Here is a 21,563-nt window from a genome sequence, read left to right on the forward strand (position 1 = left end):
CAATTGTACACCTACAAGTGGGACACGTCGTAATCTCATCACAAACATTATTGGATTGGATAATGTTTCCACATTCCAATGTGGGTGGAAATCTTCTCATACACGTGGCAACACCATCCAACTTATAATGGGCCAACAACATATTTGAACCCAAGCCCGTTACAATGGGCTTTAAATAAAGCCCAAGCCCATTCATAAAAAAATTGTCCAATACCAGTTAGCAGCAGCATTCTCAATGATGAAGAAAGTAGCCATAGAATTTTCCAATTCTCAATGGCTACCTTCACCCTCACAACACTATCACCTTCTTTCTCTTCTCATTTCTTCGCACCGGTTCGGTTCAACCGTTCTCCGAACCTCTTCTACAAGAATCTGCACTTTCCGAAGCTGCAATCTCTCAAATGCTCCTCTTCATCTTCGGAACCAGAAACCTCTACAATTGATTGGACATACAAGCTAATCTCAGGAATCGCCGGAATCGGATTCATCGAAACATCGTACCTTGCTTACCTTAAGTTCACTGGCTCCGATGTATTCTGCCCCGTCGGCGGCGATACTTGCTCCAGTATACTCAATAGTGATTACGCCGTCGTTTTTGGTATCGTCTATGTCCTTAACTAACTAACGTCTATGCATTTTATTTCTTTGTACTTATTTCTTAATTAAGTGCTTATAGGATAACCACTTAACTTATAAGTCATTTTATTTAACGAAAGTCAAATTGTTTTCATTTAAGTTGTAAGCTGTTTTCATTAGTTATCCTAGATAGCTTAGAGATAAGCTGCAACATAGTCACACCTTTCGGTGGGTGGTATGGATTCGGTACTTGGTTAGCCACTCTCGAAGAATTAGGCAGGGAGGGTATTTATAGTTGGCAGTGAGCTTAGAAATAATGATATTTGGTTAGCCACTCTCAGCGAATTGTGGCCATTTATGAGCTATCACAATTGCTTATATCAAATAAGTTAATTCAAACTGTTCTTAATTATGATGCAACGCGGTAATAATTTGTGAAAATTGAAATGATTGTACATAATTACATTTGTTTGTGTCATGCCCGTGTCAGACACCGATATGTATTGTGTTGGTGTCAGACACTAATACATGTTGGATACTCACACACCTTCAAATGCAAGTTTAGTGCTAAGTGGTCATTTACTCATTTATAACATGCCTTTAAGTTTTAGATAACTATGCTTATTCTATTGAATACACAGTGTTGAGTTGTGATCGGAGAATGATAAAAATTTGACACAAAGAACATCACCTATGTTTTATGCTTTTGTTTTTGCTGTTATGTACTGCACAAATTGTGTTTCAAATATTGTGTGAATGAAATTGGTTTTGCATCTGGCAGGTGTACCTCTTCCTTTGATTGGGATGGCTGCGTATAGTTTTGTAGCTGCTCTTAGTCTTCAGTTAACTACAAAGAAGAATTTACCTTTTGGGGTTAACAGATCGAATGCTCAACTAGTATTGCTTGGAAGCACAACCTCAATGGCAACTGCTAGTGCTTATTTTTTGTACATTCTAACAACAGCGTTTCCTGAATCATCTTGCTCCTATTGCCTACTTTCGGTTCTCTTGTCGTTTTCGTTATTCTTTCTCACACTCAAGGTGTTCAATGTTAAAAAAACTTTTATTGTCCAACTTTTTCTATTTCCTTTTTGTGTCTGTGTAATTGATACCCTTTTTGAAATTTCCGTTTTAGGACATTGGATTGCAAGAGAAGTACAAACAACTGGGTTTGCAGTTGGTTATTGCTAGCTTGGTGATTCTTACATTGAACACCTCCTATAGCAGTGCTAAATCTACCTCAAGGTGAATATTACGGTATAGCACACATATAATGTTCAATCGCTTCATTTTTTTTTACTGTATAGTACAACTGTTTTGTCACTCGTCAATTGATGCTAGTATTTCACTAGGTTGAACAAATGTAAGGTATATTTTTTCTTTCATGAGATTTTACATTCAGGCTTATAGCTCATGGCTAATATTTTCTTATCCAATATTCCTTTTTTTCTAAGCTGCTTTCAGTTTTATTCACATTGACTTCGATATGACATGGTAGAATGCATTTAGTCTGGCAATGAACATTTTGCACTGCCTTCATGTATATTCTGTGCTTTATAACAGAGACCTTTGTTAGTAATAACTTCCCCTTCGCCTGCTCCTTATCTCCTCCCCTATCCCTTCTTTCAGTTGAATGTTTGCATAGTCAGAACTCACCGTGTTAAGCATAAATGCATAATTAACCCCTGCTGAGTCGAGATTGTAAGATCAGTCAAGCAGGCTAGTCAAGTACTCCTGTAAGCCTTAAAGAAAAGAGCGCAGCGGATTTGGCACAAATAATAGCAAATGGAAGTAGCAACCCTCAAGTAGTTTTGATAATGTAATTAATTAGTACAAATGTTGTCAAATAGTGTCGATGGCGCACCATGGCTGATTGTGGTGACAGATTTTTCACCAACGCCTATGACCAATTTTTGAAGGATGGAAGCACCCTGGCATTTTATTGAGGATTTTGGCTTTCTGCCACGGTCCTCTATCAATAACCCTGACTTGTATAATGTCATCACATTGAACTGTAATATTATAAGCGAAATATTGACTTGATGAATACCTACAGAATTTTATTCATCGCCATTATGTGGCAGTTAGTTAGCTTTGGTTTTCTTATTCCTATTAGAGATGGAAGTTAGGTGAATGACTATGCTTGTGAGATACAATTTTAAATTCACAATTTTTTGATGTCTACTTTAGCAGCATGGCTAAAATTGAGCTGCCATATTTTGCAACCGAGATTACAACTCCATCAAGCCCCTTTGCTTTGTCTCTAGCAAGGTATTTGCATTCAATAGGAGCTAAAATGTATGGAGCTTTCTGGTGTTCACACTGTCTGGAACAAAAAGAGGTATGTGATTGATTACTTACAATTCATTTTGAAAAGTTTAGCCTTACTATGTGGAACAATAATCATCATGATCTATGACTACGTCTTTTATTTGTTTTTGATAGAATTGCCATAACTTTAGTTTGTATTATATCAAAGTAGTTATCAGAATCCAACTTCAGGAATGCATCTTTCAAAAAAGGACTCACTCTCTCATGGCTACTCCTTGTGAGGCTATTGCCTTGGTTTCAATTGGATTTGTATAGTTGGCTGTTTACTTCTTCAAACAAACTTTTCTTGTTCTTCTCAGTCATCTAATTCCTCTGCTATAGCCCCTATAGGCATATCACAGTAGAGTAACTTCATTTTATTTTTTCAACCTATTTTCTATTCTTGGTAATCTTGTCTAACATGTCTTCGAGTACAATTATTCACTTTAACTTCTCGATACAGATGTTTGGACGTGAGGCGGCGAAGCAATTGGATTACGTGGAATGTTTTCCTGACGGATATCGAACAGGAACTAAAATGATCGATGCATGTTTAGACGCCAAAATTGAAGGTTTCCCTACATGGATTATTAATGGCCAGGTAAAGAATGTCTTATGTTGTTAACTAAAATTTTGAACCTCTCTTCTCTCAAATTTGATTTGATTTCATTACATCTTGCATCTCCTTCAGGTTCTGAGTGGTGAAGTTGAATTATCGGAGTTGGCACAAGCGTCTGGTTATAGTGAATCTGATCAACCTAGTTAATGCTTTTGACAGAAAGTAACAAAGATAGTTGTGTAGAAGCATATATATACATTGTACAGCTTGTAGAGTTGTTTGTCCTTTTTAGACATACATATGCACATAAATACTGGTATAAAATTCTTTTTTCGTTATATGCTTAAATGTATAACATGCCTATGATACAGATTTTTGGACGTATGAATAATAATTGAATTAGAGTATCATATAATTCAGTGGTGTTAGGCATATTTTGTGTGAATTGCTTAGCATATTTCTATTGGTTATTCTAATTATAGAGAGAAAGATTTGATCTAATTGTGGTGTCCACAATTTCGAATAGTGCTGGAAATAAGTAGTCGAACTTGTTTGAGCTCGATTCGACTAATTAAATCAGCTTGAAATTCAACTCGATTCAAACTTAAGAAAAACTCAGTTCAACTCAACTTTTGCTCCATTAGTCAATTTGATCCCCTCCGTTAGTTTTTTAATGTCTAAAATTTTTTATTTGATTTTAACCGTTTGATTGCATGTTCATTGTATTTAATAGTGAACCTTCAACACCTTTTTTTTTTTTTTTTTCACTTTTCATCATCGTCTCTCTTCTTCCTCTTCATCAGCATTTTCCATAAGCAAATCTTTTTTCAAAAATTTAAATCCATTCTCTATAATTGAAACTTAAATTCACAAATCCAAACCCAGATTCACAAAATCTAAAAAAACTGCAACAACACCATAACCTTCCCATACTTCTCATCACAAAGCACACTCACAAATCCAGAAACACCATCAGATTTCCACCCCTTTTTCAACTTCCAGAAACCTAGTGCTTGCAAAACTTTCTAGAAATTTGTTCAAATTGTTGGAAGCTATTGAAACCGTTTCTGAAAACGTGAATTTCAATCGAAAACGTGAATCAGAAAACCCTCTGATGAAGAAGCAATAACTGAATCAAAAACGTGATATCAGAATTGTGAAATTCAATCGATGAAATTTAGGTATATTGAGAATTCAGAATTGAAGAAAAAATTACCGGAAATTGAGATCTTGGTTTTATGGTTTGTTGAATTGAAGGAAGAAAAGGGTTAGAGAGCTGACATTGAGAATTTTGCAGGAAACTGTGAAAATAATATTTGGAGAGAGTGGAATGAAGGAGAGGCTGTGGAATGTGTGTTCGAATGGAACTGAAAATTGAAAGCAGTTACGGAAGTGATGATGATGTTGTTGTTGTTGATGATATGAATGAAATTGTTTTTGCTGGGAAGAAAAAAGGGAAATCGAAAAAAATGGTGGAGGGTAAGCAGTGGTGGAAGTGTGTTTGCTTCTGGATTTGGAGTGCTTGGGGATGAGGAGGATGTTGATAATAATGATGATGATTATGGGTTTAATTATTTTTTTTGGATTTTTTTTTAATGTTGGTGAAGATGATAGGAAGATGATGAAGAAGTTGAGGGAAGAAGATGAAGAAAATGAATAAAAAGTTAGGTGTTGGTAATACATCGTATGGTAAAATAGACATGTGTAATCCAACGGTCGTCTTTTAAGGAAAAATCAAACGGTTTAAATTAAAATAATTAATAAGATTTATGGGGGACCACTCTTCTTAATGTTGGTCCACCATAGACATTTGAGGTTAAAGTTAACAACGAGGGACTTTTTTGAATAACAGAGCAAAAGTTGAGGGACCAAAATTCTGATTTCAAGACTTATGGGAACAAAATGAAAACTGGAAATTAGTTGAGGGACCATTGAATTAATTTAGTCAAATTATTATAACACACCCTCTTTTACAATATTCTCAATATAGACTTTTATTTTTTTTTTTATTTTTTTTACGAGAGATAGAGAGAAGAAGGGGATAGAGAGGAAGAGAGAGATATATAAAATCTTAAAAGAAAAAACAATCCTAAGAAATATCATGTTTTCACGAAAGACTTTTTCGTGTTAAAATTTTACTATAAAATCCTACAAATTCTAATTCATTAAACAATCCTTAGAAATTTGAATGATTTTGAATATCATAAGACTTTTTTTAAGTGATAAAGAGTCTTGATTGAATATCACAAGACTTTTTCTAAATGACAAAGAGTTTTGATTGAATATCATATGACTTTTTTTAAGTTGCAAATAGTCTTGATTGAATACCACACGACTCTTTTATAAAAAAGAAACACAACTATGAGGCATTAACAAGTCATAAGTCATATATTCCATCAAATAAGTCGCAATTCAATCATTACACTACAAGTGCAGGAATATTACATAAGCAAAAAGAAATCCAACCATGAGGCATTAACAAGTCATAAGTCATATATTCCATGTTCTTAAATATTAGGGGGCTTAATTTAAACAAGTCTAAATATTACATTTTTCAAAAGCATAATTTAATCAGCATCAAGTATCACTTCTTTGAAAATCATGAGGTTGTGATAAACTCCATGAACTATGGTTGAGTAGAACTGGATGGCCCATAACTTGGATATGTCATTCTAACAACTCCAGGAGCAGTTGGATGTGGTGGAGCAGGCCCCTCACTAATGTTTGCTTAGATTTCTCAGTTGAAATAGTTGGTCCTCTCATGCCATACCTCTTTGTACTCACTGCTTGCAATGAAATCGATCAAATTGGTCCCTAGATTTCTAAAATTTTCAATCAAATCAGTCCCTAAATTATTACGGTTACTGTCAAATTGATCCTTAAAAGAGGGGTAACAGAGGAAAAACAAAAGAAAAAAAAATTGAAAGTAAAAAGTTAAAACTAAAATTTGCAGTGTTTCCATCAAATTGATCTGTGTATACGTGGATGACATGTGGACAACACAGCACAACATGTAGGACGACACGTCAGCCTCACTAACAGGGGATTGAATGGAGGGATGAATTTGATGGATGTCTGTTAAATTCAGAAGCTAATTTGATATTTCAAAAAATTGGGAGACGAATTTGACTGATCCTTGCAAATTTAAAGACGAATTTGGATATTTACTCGACACAAAAAATAGGTGGTAGATCCTATTATTAAATTGGTTACACCATCATTAATAATTTTTAAGATTTTTTATGTTTATATATCTCTAAGAGGATCTTGACTCCACGTGAGTATGAGCAACTCATTTGATAAATACATCAAATTTTACATGCATGGATTTAAACATCCTACTTTTTTGCCTTAATCGGAAATCCAGAGACAAGAACTTGACAAGATAAGTTAGTTTAATATTCAAAACTTGAAATAATCCGAATAATTATTTGGTCAAAAAAATCCAAAAAATTCTCCTATTCAAGAAAGACGATCACACCAATCCCATACAAGTACAATTATTGCAAGCAGACAAACACAAACCACACTATCGCGACCATGGTTTCCTTAACCAATAACCATAATTAAAATCAAAACAAACACGATTAACTAACGCGTAAACCATATCCATCCAAATCGTACCATCGTACGGCTAGGATCGCATCTGCGTACTTATCTGCATGCAGTCCAAGATAACTCCCATGTAGACCCCACATTAGCCTCTTAAAATTGGAAGATGCTTTCGAATATTCCCTTTAACCGCACAACCGCAAAATCACATTTCTTTTTCATTTATTTTTTCCTCCAATTACTTTCCCTCTTTCTTCCTTTTTCGTTATCTTAATCTCAAATTAATTTTCTGTTTTATTTAATTAACCCATTCATTACGTTAATTGCATAACTCCTTATAAATTATAATCCCTATCCATCCAAATCCACCATCACAATCATAATCATCACGATTCGATTCACAATCACACCTTTTTCTTCTATCACTACGCCAATAAAAAAAAACATGAGCACCACCATAACTGAACTTGAACAAGAAGAATTGCTTGAGAAATTGGAAGTCTTCAAGATCAAAGGCAGAGATAAGCATGGCCGCAAGATCCTCCGCATTATCGGAAAATTCTTCCCAGGTAAAAATATATTTCAGTTTTTTTTTTGTCTGTTCTTTTACCGGTTTTTATGTGATTATTGTTATTAATTTCGATTTTGTGATTTTTTGATTTAGCGCGATTGGTTAGCGTTGAGGTTCTGAAGAAGTTTTTGGAGGAGAGGATTTTCCCGAAGCTAGGGAAGAAGAAATTCGCTGTGTTGTATATTCACACCGGCGTTCAGAGGAGCGAGAATTTTGCTGGAATTTCTTCTCTCCGATCGGTTTACGATGCGATTCCGGCGAACGTGAAGGAGAATCTAGAAGCTGTTTATTTTATTCATCCTGGTTTACAAGCTCGCCTTTTTCTCGCTACGTTTGGCCGTTTTCTCTTCAACGCTGGGTAAGAAACGATGAATTTTTCACGTTAATGTTTTTTGAATTAAATTAAATTTAGTCCTAAATCAGCTTTAAATTAATCTTAGTTACAATAGCTTGAATTAAATTCAACGTTACTTGAGAATTAGTCTTATCTTTTTACGCGTTAGAAAAATTAAAATCAGCGTTAATTTTCATTATTATAAATTAATGAAGTTGTTTGTAGGTTTCGTTATTAATCGGAAATTTTAATTCTCTCAAAAAAAAAAAAATCGGAAATTTTAATGACTAATATTGGGTTTTGATTGGGTGTGATAGGTTGTACAGGAAGCTGAGGTACATCAGCAGAATTGGTTATCTATGGGAGAATGTTAGGAGGACCGAAGTGGAGATTCCGGAGTTCGTATACGACCATGATGAAGATTTGGAGTATCGTCCGATGATGGATTATGGATTAGAGAGTGATCATGCTAGGGTTTATGGTACTGCTCCTGCACTAGATTCGCCTGTGACTACTTACTCCATGAGGTGTATCTCGTAGGGTCTAGGATTTGGGTTCACTGTAGCCGTTGGATCGGAGTCATTGGATTAAGATGAAATGATTTGTATCTTAAGTTCAGTAATGTGAAATATAGGCCGTTTGATCTTTTTATCCAATACCACCGACTTCTTGATTGCATTGTGTTTTGACTGCAGTGAATTCAAATCTTTGTGTTTAGTAAAACAGAGCTTTCAAATAGTTATGGAGGGCCATGGTTATTGAGATATAATGTGCAGAAAGAAAAAGATGGAAACAATAGTTCCATTTTGTTTTCTTTAGGTCTTGTCATGTTTTTTGTTTTCTTTTTTTTAGGTGCTGTCAACATCTTGATATTAATAGTTATGGAAGGATATTTTCATTTTTTTGTTGGATAATTCAATGATATATATAGTAATTTTATCGATAATTTTTGCATCCATATCTCTCTGTTTTTGATCCAGCAAAGAGTTTTTTGTTACATAAACCATCTCAACCACATACGTAAAATAACAATAATAATTTTCTATAATAAATACATCTAGTTTAGAAAATTATAAGTTGAGATTCTCAACACAACAAATAAGTTTTGTCTTTCCACAAGTTTTTTCAATTAGTAAAAGTGTATTAAAAATGTTAGGTCAAATGTTATAAAAAAATTTAAACTACGATTCCTCCACTTACGTAAATGAGTTTTCAATTATTAATATCTCGTTTATCAGCCCAAAATAAAAATTGTTCTGGATTTAATCTAACATTATTCTCACCGTAATACATTCAGCAAAACAAAGAACTTGATGTAGCACCAAACTACAAAAGACAAAAGTGTAAAGAGGATACCACATTACAAAATCAACATTTAATTTAATCCCCTACAAAAGACATTAGGGAATCTCATGCAAGGAGATAGGCCCCTATTTATAGCACCACACTCAACTAAAAATTGAGAGCAACATTTAGTTCCCATAAACTCTCCAATTGGAACGAATCAATATGTTGGTTAACAAGTTCCCAAAACGTGAACATTGAATGATTCTTCAACAAGCTGAACTACATGAAGGAATTCAAGAAGTAAATAACACGTTGGATGCCCAAAGACCAACTAAAGAGCATACCCTAAAAAGCAAGAATTAGGCATGGGTAATATAAAGAATAGTGTTGGCAAAAACCCATGAAGAAAAGACCCATTATGGTCTCTAATGATGACACGAAAGCCAACATAATTGAAATCAATAAACACACTTCCATCCGCATTCAAATACCATTCAGATGATGCTGCCACAAGACCAACCCCTCCATAACAAGGGTCGCAACAAAACAAATAGAGCCAAACGCATAAAATACATGCTTCAACAATGCATGAACAAATCCAAATGCGAAAAGAACATGCTTCACCAAGGTATTAATTGTTCTATTTAAAAAATTAGTTGATAAGTTAGTTATGTATCTTGCTTGTTAAGAAACAAGTTAATTTGTTAATCAGGTTACTTGTAAAACAAGTTAGTTTTGAAGTTAGATGTAAACTCCATTTGTATAAGTAACGAGTATACACAATGTAACAATATGCGATAATAATCAAAAGAAAATTTTGATTTCCTATCATTCACTCTCTCAATTTTCTACAATCCCTAAACCCAATTTTCTCAAAGTAACAAGGTGTTCTATCAAATTGGCATTGAGAGTCTGGTTCAATTGATCAAACCTCGAACAAAAGTGTGTGCAATATGTGAAAGACTACATCTTCGAGCTCAAACAATGAAGGGTTTCCGACACATTTACCAGTTTTCGACGGGAATAACTACGATTAGTGGATCGTAAGGATGAAAGTGATCCTTCAGGCGCAACTAATGCGCAAACCACTACACATGAAAATACAAAGAAGAAATATGAAAAAAAAACCTATTCTTGATACATCAATGCGCCAATGTCTATCTTTGAGAGTATAATGCATTGTGAAAGTGTAAAAGAGGCATGGGATATTTTAGAGAAAGTGTATGCTGCAGATGAAAAGTTGAAAAAGGTGAAGCTACATGCATTAAGAAGGCAATACGAGCTTCTTCATACACTTTTCAACTTTTCAAATTGGTCACCCTTTCACCATTTCTTTGCATCTGGTGTGTTAGGGTAAACAATTTATTTAAGTATTTTAGATAAGTACCACGATGGAGCTATAGATATCAAAGAAAAACATACGACCAAAATTTAGAACAACGCTATAAAAAGTAAAAAAGTACACATATCTAAAAACATACTATAACTAACCCATAAAATTGTTCAAACATTATCATGACCATTAAGCGCCAAATTTACTCATGCATACATGAAACACCTTAGATGTACAGGGTGTTGATTGCTACAACATTATTACATTCTCTTGACTTTTTAGTTCACAGGAAGTATGTAGAGCAATTTTGGGGCAAAACAATTAGAGTGATTATGCAATAAAAGCCATTGTTTCTCATATTTAGGAAGTTCAATGATTTGAATCTATATTATGTTTTCTATGAAAAGTGTTAGCAATACTCACACTAATATGAGAAATGATATTTGTACAACCATTTACCAATGAAAAGTGAGGAAAAAAGGTTGTCACATTTGGTTGTTCAAATATCATCATTACTCCGTATTTGTTTATATATCACGACAGAAATGCACGCGAATATACCACATATGTCTGATTTCTACTACTTGTATACATATAAATGAAAGAGAAATGATATTTGAACATCCATTTAATGACAACTTTCTCTCTCATACTCACATTATTTTTACTTTATCTCTCTATTGTTTTGATTTCCGTGCAAATACTTACTTTTTCTTTGTAAATTATAATTGTCACAAAAGTTGTCAACCAAATTGGTTGTTCAAATAACACTCATGAAAAAGAAAAAAACAAGATAGACCCACGTCACGTTGTTAAAATATACTGTTCCTAACAACGTCAAAATCACCGCAATAGACACATGGCTCATTGCTAGCATGCAAAAAATTGAAGCTATATCACTAGTTATGACCAATATTTCAATACTTGGTAGACCAAAGAAGCACACCTGTTAATTTTTTACTCAAAAAACAAATAAAATCACTCATGTGTTGTTATGATATGTGTCTTCGTGAAACTTTCGTGATAAATCTTTTCGCTATATTAAGCATTAGCGATTTGTTATACTCTTGTTCCTTGACAAAATTTATTAGTCACAACACCTTGTGGCATCCATTTTTAAAATAGTAAAACCTATAAAAAAAAAAGTTAATAGATCTTTATCCCTGTAATATAGGTCATTTCTGATTTTTTTCCTGTAAAATATTTTTTTTAATATACCCCCTGTAAAATATTTTTGTTTTGATTTACCTCCCTAATAGGCCAAACAAAAACTAAATTTATTTATTTTTTTAAGAAATTTTCATTTTTGTTTAACCTATTAAGGGGGTAAATCAAAACAAAAATATTTTACAGGGGGTAAATCAAAAAAAATATTTTACAGGGGGGAAAACCAGAAATGACCTATATTACAGGGGTGTAAAGACCTATTAACCTTAAAAAAAATGTATTTAATGTTATAGAAAGAAAAGAAAAAATTATGGGTTATTTTACAAAAAATAGTATGTTTTATTAAGGATAATTATGGGTTTACACCTTTTTTTTCTCCATACCACTCATATACCATCCCATGTGGCATTTATTATTATTTTTTATTTCTCTTCTCATTTATCCTCTCTCTCTCTCTCCGACCATCTTGCCACCCCTCTTTGCTTGTTCGCCACAAGACTCTCCCTCTCTCTACCCCTTTCTTCTCTAGCCATCCCTCTAACACATTAAAAAAAGAACGCAAATCCGCAACAAAAGAAACGAAAATCTGAACAAAAACATAGATGGGGTTGTGAAACGGCACCGATGGTGGTGATATCTTATGGTGAGGACGGGGACAATGTTGTTGACTGTGGGAAACTAGGGTGGTGGACAGAGGGGTCAAGGGTGGACAAAGAGTGTTAGGTATGAGGCAAACAACGTTAGTGGTGAAATTTGAAGGTAACAACGGTGGCCGACAGTGGTGGGTGCGTGTGTCCGGTGGTGGAGGCAGCAACAAGTGAGGGGGAAAAGAAAGGGTGGAGAGAGAGAGAGAGTAATGGACAAAACTGCCCCCAATATAATTAACATAAAAAAATCCAGATGGGGGTGTGGAATTGAGGGTTTACCATATTTGGTGGTCAATGTATCATTACTCTTTATTAATTGTATGAAAAACATAAATTAAAAGAATTGAAAAAAGATAAAATAATAAATAGTATAAGACATAATATGAAAATAATGATTAATATTGATATAGTAAAATGATAGGAGTATATAATTTAGAACAAACATATTTTGGTTCATTAATATTGTAAAATGATATATAATTTAAGACAAACATATTTTATTAGAATTAATGACATATAATTTAAGATAGAATGATTAATGTTGTATTCGTTGCATTAGGACTCTAACTTTTTTCGGATCTAGATTAATTATGTTTCGATTAATTCCTTGAATAAGACTAAAAGTGATAGTCTGAGATAAAAGGAAAATCAAAAACTTAAAAACATTTTTAACTTTTGGTTGCAAATCACAAGATATTTTTTTTATTTTTTAAAGAAGAACATAGTCTTTAATCCTTTAATTTATTGGATAGGTAAAGAGTAAATTGATATTTTAATTGTTCATAAATCATATCTCAATTAATGTAAATATCGAAATTGTTAAACTGAACATGATGATCGAAGTTCAAACATCTCGTCCACTTATGTATGAGTTTTCAATGGCACTGCCATGCCGTCATCAATTCATTCTCTCGGTCAAACTATTTATTTTGTAAAGAAAAATTAATTTTTTAATTATATAATGTCAATCAATTCATTCTCTCGGTCAAATTTTTTATTTGACTTTAACAAAGAGCTGGTTTATTTGATAAATTTTCATCAAAACATGTAAAAGATATACCTAAATTGTTTTTTCTTGCATCAACACAAGCATAATTCATATACAAATAATTCATATACAAATGTGATGCAAAATTTAATAAAAATACTAAATTAATCAATATTCTATACGTTTAGGTTTGTTTGATAAGATATGTTTTTGAATTTATAACTTATGTCTTACATGCTCATTTGACTAAAATGACTTGTTTGATTACTATCATTTTCTTATGAACTTATAACTTTTTTTTTTACTAGTTTACAATGTTTTTTATAAGCTCATTCTAATAGCTTAATCATTATTTATCTCAATTTTACCTTACAATCGTAAACAAATATAATTAAATATATCATTTTTTCTATCATTTCATATTTCTTAGTTAGCTCAACCGTTAATTTTATCAATCAATATAAATTTAATAAACTAGTTTATCTATCAGCTCTTACTTTACCCATCAAATGTACACTACTGGTCTATTAACTATTCACTGTTTTTTTCAAACAAAATCTATGACTAAATTAATAGTATTCTGATAATATAAGAACTAATTTATCCAAATTTACAATTTAAAAAGTTAAAATACCTATTTTTAAATACTTTTTAATTAAAAAAATGCCTATTTAGTATTTATTGATGAATAATTGATTAGGTAAATAAAATAAGTTAACAACTAACAGTCTTACCAGCTTCATCTTAATCTCATCAATCATCATACATATACTGGAAACAAGACCGATAGCTTAAATCACGTTCACGATGCGCACTACGCACCCTTTCCAATAAACAGTTAAATTAACAGATTCATATAAATAAATAAAAATCACTCTCTATCACCTTCACTCATTCATTTTCCCGAGAAAATTCATTTCTACTCAGAAAATTCCATTTTCCCGGGAAATCTCCGATGCAAATCCTTTCCTCCTTCCGCCGATGATGACAATCGTTGATATATGCCGCCCTTCAACTCCCTTTCCGAATCAACCGATGGATCTATGCTTCCGTATTTCTCCTTGCCTCGCTGATCCTGGTTCGCGCTTAATCGATTTATTGTTTTTAAACTTAATTATAATTATTCTGTTTAATTCGATTTTGCATGCTGAATTGTGAATGTTGTCTGTGATTACTGTGAGTTTCGATTTTCTGCAATTTTTTTTGGTGTAATTGTTTATTTGTTTGATGAATTTTAGCTCGAAGGTCTTCATCGTGCTTGAAGCTGCTCTTGCTGGTGGTTCATCTGATTTATGCAGGTGTTCTTTTCTTATTCGATGGAGATTTAATTGAGAAGACTAAGAAAGAACCGTGGTACGTTTTTTCTTGCCTCATTGTGTATTCTATAATTGAAGCTGCATTTCCTGGATGTTGTTAATTACGTCGCAGTTTAGTGGAAATGCTTGTGAAAAAGGAGATGTGAAATCTTAATAACTGAGTTTTTTTAGTATCAGTTTAGGCAATTTTTCTTCAGAAATACATTTAGGCTCTGTTTGATATAAAATAATCCTTATTGTATAGCGGATAGTTGATAAGCTAGCGTATAACAGACGAGCTTATAGTGGATAGTTGATAAGCTAGCTAATAGCAGATAAACCAGCTGATTGGATATCGATAAGCTTACAAGTCATAAATTAACTTAAAAGTTCTTGTACACAAGAAATCCAAAACTGTCCTCTTAGTTTAGCTGACTGGTACTTGTGCTAGTTCAAAACACACCTTAAACTGACATGCAATGAATTTTTAAATAAAATCAAATTCTATATGTTCTACACAAGGGATGAAATGAAGATTATATGTATAATGGGTCTGTTAGTTGTCTTATCGTGTCGGCAGAAGAAATTAGCAACAATTGATTCTTTTGAGAAGGACATATTGCAACCTATTCTTTCCTTGCTTCTGTCAAGTAATATGAGGAATGCGCTGAAGTTTGAATAAAATCTATCATTTGTAGATCAATGTGTGGATACTAAGGAAAATTCTAGTTTAAATATTATGAATATATGATTTAGTGCTTCCAAGCAGTTTTAGATAATTGCTTAATTTTCTTACTTTCTATTTTTAACTTGATTTTGTTTCAGGTACACTGCTTTATACTTGCTGCTGTTTGTTGTTACTTTAGTACAATACTTTGCTACATCTGTTTCTAATCCAGGGTAATACAACAATTTATTTCCTTTCGGTAAAATCCATATTGACTGCGTTGGGGAACAGTGTTTTTTAAAATCCCTGAAATAAATTTATATCTTCTCTTCCCGGTGTGATTTATTTTCCTTTGCTATTTTATAATGTACAGTTATGTCCTTGATGCGATGATGGAGATTAATAAGAAAAATGTAGTACACACAAAGACACCAGAAACATCAAAGTAAGAAACCATCCTTTCCCCATTTTAAAATTTATCATTAAAAATAAGAATCTGATAACACGTGAAGTAAATTTATGTTTGGGTTTCATCTAACTATTTATATTCAATTTCTGAATGCTTAAGCAAAGTCAACCAGCTTTAGGCAAAAATGGGAGCTTTGTAATTTCGATGGAGGGAAATCAGACTGGAAAATGTGTTGCCGGGAGTAATGCAACATATTGGTCAAAGTTGGTGGCAGAATTGTATCCTCCAGCATCAACAATCAGGTAGATATCCATCCATAAGATCTTTGATTCCATACACCGTCAATCAATTTCATACGAATTATTATTTCCTTGCAGAACATGGACGTGCACCTACTGCAATGTGGAGCAGGTATTACGAACGGCGATATGTAATTTAATTTGTATTATGTCATGATATTGATAAGTCATTTATTTTTTAGTGATTCCTTAATGCATATTTCAGTGATAGTGTGGCATTTGTTTGATGGGTTCAGTACTCAATTTCATTCTGTACAGCAGTATATTAAATGCAGTACCATAAACCAATTATATAACACATGCTTAATAAGTAGGTAGCAGTTACTAACAATTAGGGATTTGGTGGATTCTTATGTAATTGTGATTGATCCCTGTATACCCTAGTCTGTGATTATAAATAAGAGCCATACATGCACTTGTTGTAACACACAACATTCATACATATTATTCTACAATAATAATACCTTGTCATGTCTTAAAGTATCTTTATTGAATAATTAAGCATAGTCACCAGATTATAAATAATTTTGGTGAACTTTCCCAATTGCTATTCATAATATACCTTGTCATGTCTTAAAGTATCTTTATTGAATAATTAAGCATAGTCACCAGATTATATTGGATTTTGATGTAAATTTATCATGCCTTGTAAGAGAAAGAATGCAGCTTGATGTCAACACTTAGTTTTGTGTTATTAGTTTCGACATTCGACTTTCGACCTAAAGTGATTGTTTAAATTCAGTAAAAGTTCTAGAATGAATTTTTCATGCTGGATTGTGTGCTTGTAACATAAGCATTAGAAAACAATATTTCCATCGAAATCTAGGTGATGTATTGTGCTTCACTTTACGAATTACCTTTTCCTTATGTTCTAATATTACTTTCAGCACATTAGGAGTTCTTTCTTTGTACCATGAATACTCGACACATTCTCTTTCGCTACACTATATTTTGTGTTCTAATAATTTATCTTCTTGATTTTGTGCTAATTTATTTTGTTGATGCCCATTGTGCAGCCTCCACGGGCAAAGCATTGTCATGATTGTGACAAATGTGTTCTTCAGTTTGACCACCACTGTGTTTGGCTGGGAAACTGCATTGGCCAGCGTAATCATTGTCAATTTTGGTGAGTTGATAATGTAGAAATATGGAATTTCATTTTTACTAAAAATGTAATATTAGCTTGATGCTATTATTTTAACTACTACTAGTGATATTTAGCTGAAGTACAAGTGGCCTGGAAAAGCAATTGTTCACCACATATTATCGGTAGTGCCTTTGTTTGTTTGTTGCATGATTCATAATTTTCTTGTTGCAATATGCATCATGGTAGTCAAATCTATCATGTATCGTTCGACCACTTTTTTGAATCGTGTATTTATCGTATTGTGTATCGTAAGATACATAAACAAAAAAAATACGACTTTAAATATCATATATAAACTCCAAAATACTTCACAAATATCATATATAAACTTCTAAATACTTCAAAACTCAAGTCATAATCAAAATTAAATAACATAAAGCACCCTTAATTCAATCAAAATCAAACATATAGAGTGTAGAGAAACAGAGCGTGTATGTGTTGGAAGCCATAAAGGAAGAGAAGGTGAGTGGCTTTTGGGAATAGCTCCAAATTAATTGGTAGGTTACAAAACAAAACTCTTGAATACAAAATGGTTCACCTGCAATATCTGATGGGTCACATAAACCCGGCCCAAGAAAACCGGGTAAATTTGGGATTTTTTGACGAGTGCAAAACCCGACCCTGTTCCAGAACTGATTCATAAAAAACGGAAAAAAATTTGGAATTTTTTCCGGGTTGCGCAACCCGAGCTGGTTTCTGCAACTGAAACGCAAATGTCACAGTATTGTAGGATACTAGATTGAATCGGGATACATGGGATACGCCCGCGATACATGGGATACAAACACTGATACGTATCGCCAATGGCTGTTTTCGTATTGTATCTGGATACATATCGTGGGATACTAACTACACTGATATGCATCACTATTCATTTTCTTAAAAAATAGAAATGAGTTTGATAAACTTAGAAACATACTTAGAAACATGACTTGAGCATGTTATCCTTGCACTATTCATTTATTTATTTTTACAGCATATGTGCTTTTATTTTCCTATTGGGTTATATGTCCTACTAAGTACTATTTGGATTAATAATTATAGACGGTTCTAAGCTACATTTATATGTATGTGTACGAAAGCACCTTAATGTATTACTTTACAGCTTTACTTGAACACTTGTAGAACTGATGAATGGAAATGTTAGCTTATGTTCTCCATCTAACAATAATTTTCCAAAGTTGGGCAATGATGCTACTAATTTTATCAGTTCCTTTGTATCTTCGTATAAATATATTTTTGTCACTAAAAATTTTCCTCCTTTCTGTCAAAATACTTTAGGTGGTACCTATGTGAAGAGACGGCAGTGTGCATCTGGACTGGCTTCATGTATATTTCACACCTGAAGGCTCACATTACAAGTGTTTGGTATGATTTCTTTTGAATGATTTGGGATGAATGTTGAAACTCTTAGACTCGCTTAAGATTAAAATGCTGGAAAATCATTATCAGTCGAATCCCCCCTTCGTTAAATTGACATGTACATCAGGGGTTTGGGTGGGGGGCATCTATAGTCATATCCTCATGAGTGTAGAGGATGATTCTGTGTTTAGAACCTGGTAAGTCAATAACCTTACCTTTTTGCCTAGGCTTACCTTCTCTTGACACCAATGTAATGTTACTGGCTGCAGTTGGTGGTAATTAGGGATAAAAATCAGATAAATTAATGTTGTTGATGATCGTATACTTTTTCTGTTCAAATAGGAACATGCTCTTTGTATTATCTTTTTTACTATCATATTTGTTGTTATTGGTTGGTTTATGATAGGACATTACATTATGACATAATTTGATCCATGTAACCGACCCCACTTAGTGGGATAAGGCTTGATTGTTGTTGTATTTGTTGTTATTGGTTGAGTTTCGTGTTGGTGTACTAGATATCCAGGGATTTTTATTTAGTGAGAGTCACACGGAATTCACCTAATGATACTTTGATGGAGAATATGTTTCTCACATCCCTCTTGTACTTTATATGACTTATGAATTCTGTCATAATCCAAAGGAAAAAAGTCCATTCCTCCTTCTCTCTGTATATTTTGTAATCTGAAATTGGATGCTCAATTTTTTGGCTGTCAGGTGGCAGGATGCGATCATGATACTACTGTTGATCACTCTGTCCATTTGCCTTATATTTCTGCTTCTCCTACTGATATTTCATAGGTAATACTTGCAATTATTTATGTTATCAGACTGCATTTATGTGTCTGCTTCTGTTTCTTACCTGTTAAATACTTATACAATTTTTGTACAATTCTAATAGAAAATGAATGTTAAATTAAAAAGAATGAATAAATATTTTATTGAATTAACCCTAATTCCAATCCACGGCTGTGGGGTACAGAACCATCTTTCGTCAGAATTTTAATGAATGGAAGAATGCCAGCATTTTTCAGGAGACCTGGACTATTCCAAAATCCAACCTAAAATCAATAATCTGATTATCTGAGTACCCTATCTATCACTTTACTTGTCTTATAAATTCCTTCTATTTCTGTTTTTTCGTTTTTATTGGGGGAGGATTCTATGTCGGAAGCATTACCATTATTTGATTTTGATCCTTGCAAGTGAAATTTTATCTGACAGCTGTAAGATCAGCGATGTTATATGGAACAGAGTGTTGGATGGTAAAAAACTAACACAAGAATAAAATAAGCTGAGCAGAGATGGAAATGTTGCATTGGATGTGTGGTAAGACTAGACGGGATAGGATTATAAATGACAACATTAGAGAGTTGGAGAAGCATCTATAGTAGAAAAATGACGAGAACTCGACTTAGGTGTTTTGAGCATGTAGAGAGAAGACTTGTAGATTCTGTAGTAACGAGAGTAGATCAGATCACTAGAGGCAGAGGAAGACCTAGAAAAACTAAGAGAAACTATTAAGAAAGATATAGAGATTAATGAGCTGGATCGAAATATGGTTTATGATAGAACATTATGGCATAATTTGATCCATGTAGCCGACCCACTTAGTGGGATAAGGCTTAGTTTCTACATATTATGGCGTAATTTTATCCTTGCATGTGAAATGGAACGTGCTCCTCGTGTTCCTGCTTTTGTGTTCTACACATTTTAGTTTATATATTTGAATGTTTTCATTCCATCATCTTGATGCTGCACGATCAATAAACCGTGTATTTTATCTAATGAAGACTAAATGGATCCATCTCTGGACCATAAACTATTTGTTTCAAGGAGTTTAACTTAAATTCAATTATCCTGATTTTCAGAATCCAATTTATGATACTTGGGAGGTTTTGAGAATCAAAGTTTAGAAGAAATGGCTAGAAAAAATGTATCAAGTGTTCGAAAAAAGGATGTATAACAGAATTACCTTTTGGCTTATAAGTTGTTGAATGAGTTTGCTACCATTTGCATCTAATCTAAATATTAGGAGTTCATTCTGTCAATATAACCATATGTTAAATAAAATATCAATGTTGTTCGTCCTTTTTATACTCTGGCGTTTTATCTCCACCATGTTGACTTTATGGTTGAGCATCCTGGTTCAACACAGTAAGAGTATCACTGTTTGTCTTTTTGCAGTTACCTAATTCTGACAAATCAGACTACCTATGAACTTGTAAGGAGAAGACGGATTCCTTATCTAAGGTTAGATAAGTAGTCCTCTTATATTTTTGTATTTATTTCGTATTTTTAACTTAATGATCTAAAGATAACATTTTGGTGGAACGTGATTCTGTTTTGTGTTGCACTTCTTTTAATGTTTCCGCTATATGTGTATGTTGATGGTAAATGCTTAGATGTCTGTTTTTTCGGGATATCTATGTTAAGCACATTATATTAATCTGCAGGGCGGTTCCAGAACGAGTACATCCTTTCAGTAAAGGAGTTTGTAGAAATATATACAACTTCTGCTGCTCATTTGGTTTAGAACGAATACCTACCCCACAAGAGATAGAGGAAAATTCAAGGCCATACACATGCTTGGATGTTGCAACATGTCGGTGTTGCTGATGGTTTATGTTTTGTATAAGTAGAAGTCTTTTCCTCAAACAACAGCATATTTGTGAGTGCATAGAGTATGTCAATGCATCTGTTTGATTAGATAATTAGATGTTCATTTTAGGCTATTAACGATGCGATTTCTCTTCTATCATTCATTCTTTGCTAATTTTTGAAGGTGACTTTCAAGTTTATTGTATAGGTGCAGTGCTAGTATGTTCTTTTTGCTTTAAAGTTATTATTTTTTAGACCAGGATATTTAGCTAATATCAAATTGATTGTTGTAATGAAATGCAATGGACAATAGAATATTTAAGGTGCATATTTGGGAGAAGTTGAAGTGGCAACCTTTGTGATCATCCAAATGTTAATATGCCGAGTGGCAAAAGAAAGACTTAGCATATATCAGAATACCCTATTTATTATGTTTCCATAAGTGATTAGCAAATCAAA

General features: G+C 33.2%; 3 protein-coding genes across 5 annotated transcripts; all 3 read left to right on the plus strand.

Moving 5' to 3' along the window:
- The first annotated feature begins 223 nt into the window (after positions 1 to 223).
- LOC11421116 (thiol-disulfide oxidoreductase LTO1) lies at positions 224 to 3,862 on the plus strand. The gene is made up of 6 exons (XM_003612225.4): positions 224 to 598; positions 1,358 to 1,617; positions 1,712 to 1,821; positions 2,770 to 2,917; positions 3,350 to 3,487; positions 3,578 to 3,862. Exons 1-6 carry the CDS (start codon positions 274 to 276, stop codon positions 3,650 to 3,652), a joined length of 1,056 nt encoding a protein of 351 aa, XP_003612273.2. The 5' UTR covers positions 224 to 273; the 3' UTR covers positions 3,653 to 3,862.
- Positions 3,863 to 7,225: 3,363 nt separating this feature from the next.
- On the plus strand, positions 7,226 to 8,816 carry LOC11434005 (ganglioside-induced differentiation-associated protein 2). The gene is made up of 3 exons (XM_003612228.3): positions 7,226 to 7,566; positions 7,662 to 7,926; positions 8,220 to 8,816. The coding sequence occupies exons 1-3, from the start codon at positions 7,443 to 7,445 to the stop codon at positions 8,440 to 8,442; spliced, it is 612 nt and encodes a 203-aa protein (XP_003612276.1). The 5' UTR covers positions 7,226 to 7,442; the 3' UTR covers positions 8,443 to 8,816.
- A 5,247-nt stretch (positions 8,817 to 14,063) lies between these two features.
- On the plus strand, positions 14,064 to 21,535 carry LOC11430998 (protein S-acyltransferase 10). Of its 3 annotated transcripts, none has more exons than XM_039834301.1 (11): positions 14,064 to 14,402; positions 14,563 to 14,677; positions 15,445 to 15,519; positions 15,660 to 15,731; positions 15,860 to 15,997; positions 16,073 to 16,106; positions 17,011 to 17,120; positions 18,423 to 18,509; positions 19,221 to 19,304; positions 19,486 to 19,590; positions 20,691 to 20,756. In XM_039834301.1, exons 1-10 carry the CDS (start codon positions 14,306 to 14,308, stop codon positions 19,580 to 19,582), a joined length of 909 nt encoding a protein of 302 aa, XP_039690235.1. In that variant the 5' UTR covers positions 14,064 to 14,305; the 3' UTR covers positions 19,583 to 19,590; positions 20,691 to 20,756. The 3 variants fall into 3 exon arrangements, with proteins under 3 accessions (XP_039690235.1, XP_039690234.1, XP_003612279.2); XM_039834300.1 differs by lacking the exon at positions 19,486 to 19,590 and adding an exon at positions 20,960 to 21,535 and having other exon boundaries at positions 14,065 to 14,402; positions 14,623 to 14,677; XM_003612231.4 differs by lacking the exon at positions 19,486 to 19,590 and adding an exon at positions 20,960 to 21,469 and having other exon boundaries at positions 14,066 to 14,402.
- Positions 21,536 to 21,563: the final 28 nt, after the last annotated feature.

Source organism: Medicago truncatula, chromosome 5 (assembly GCF_003473485.1).
Source record: "Medicago truncatula cultivar Jemalong A17 chromosome 5, MtrunA17r5.0-ANR, whole genome shotgun sequence".
Classification (NCBI taxonomy): domain Eukaryota; kingdom Viridiplantae; phylum Streptophyta; class Magnoliopsida; order Fabales; family Fabaceae; genus Medicago; species Medicago truncatula.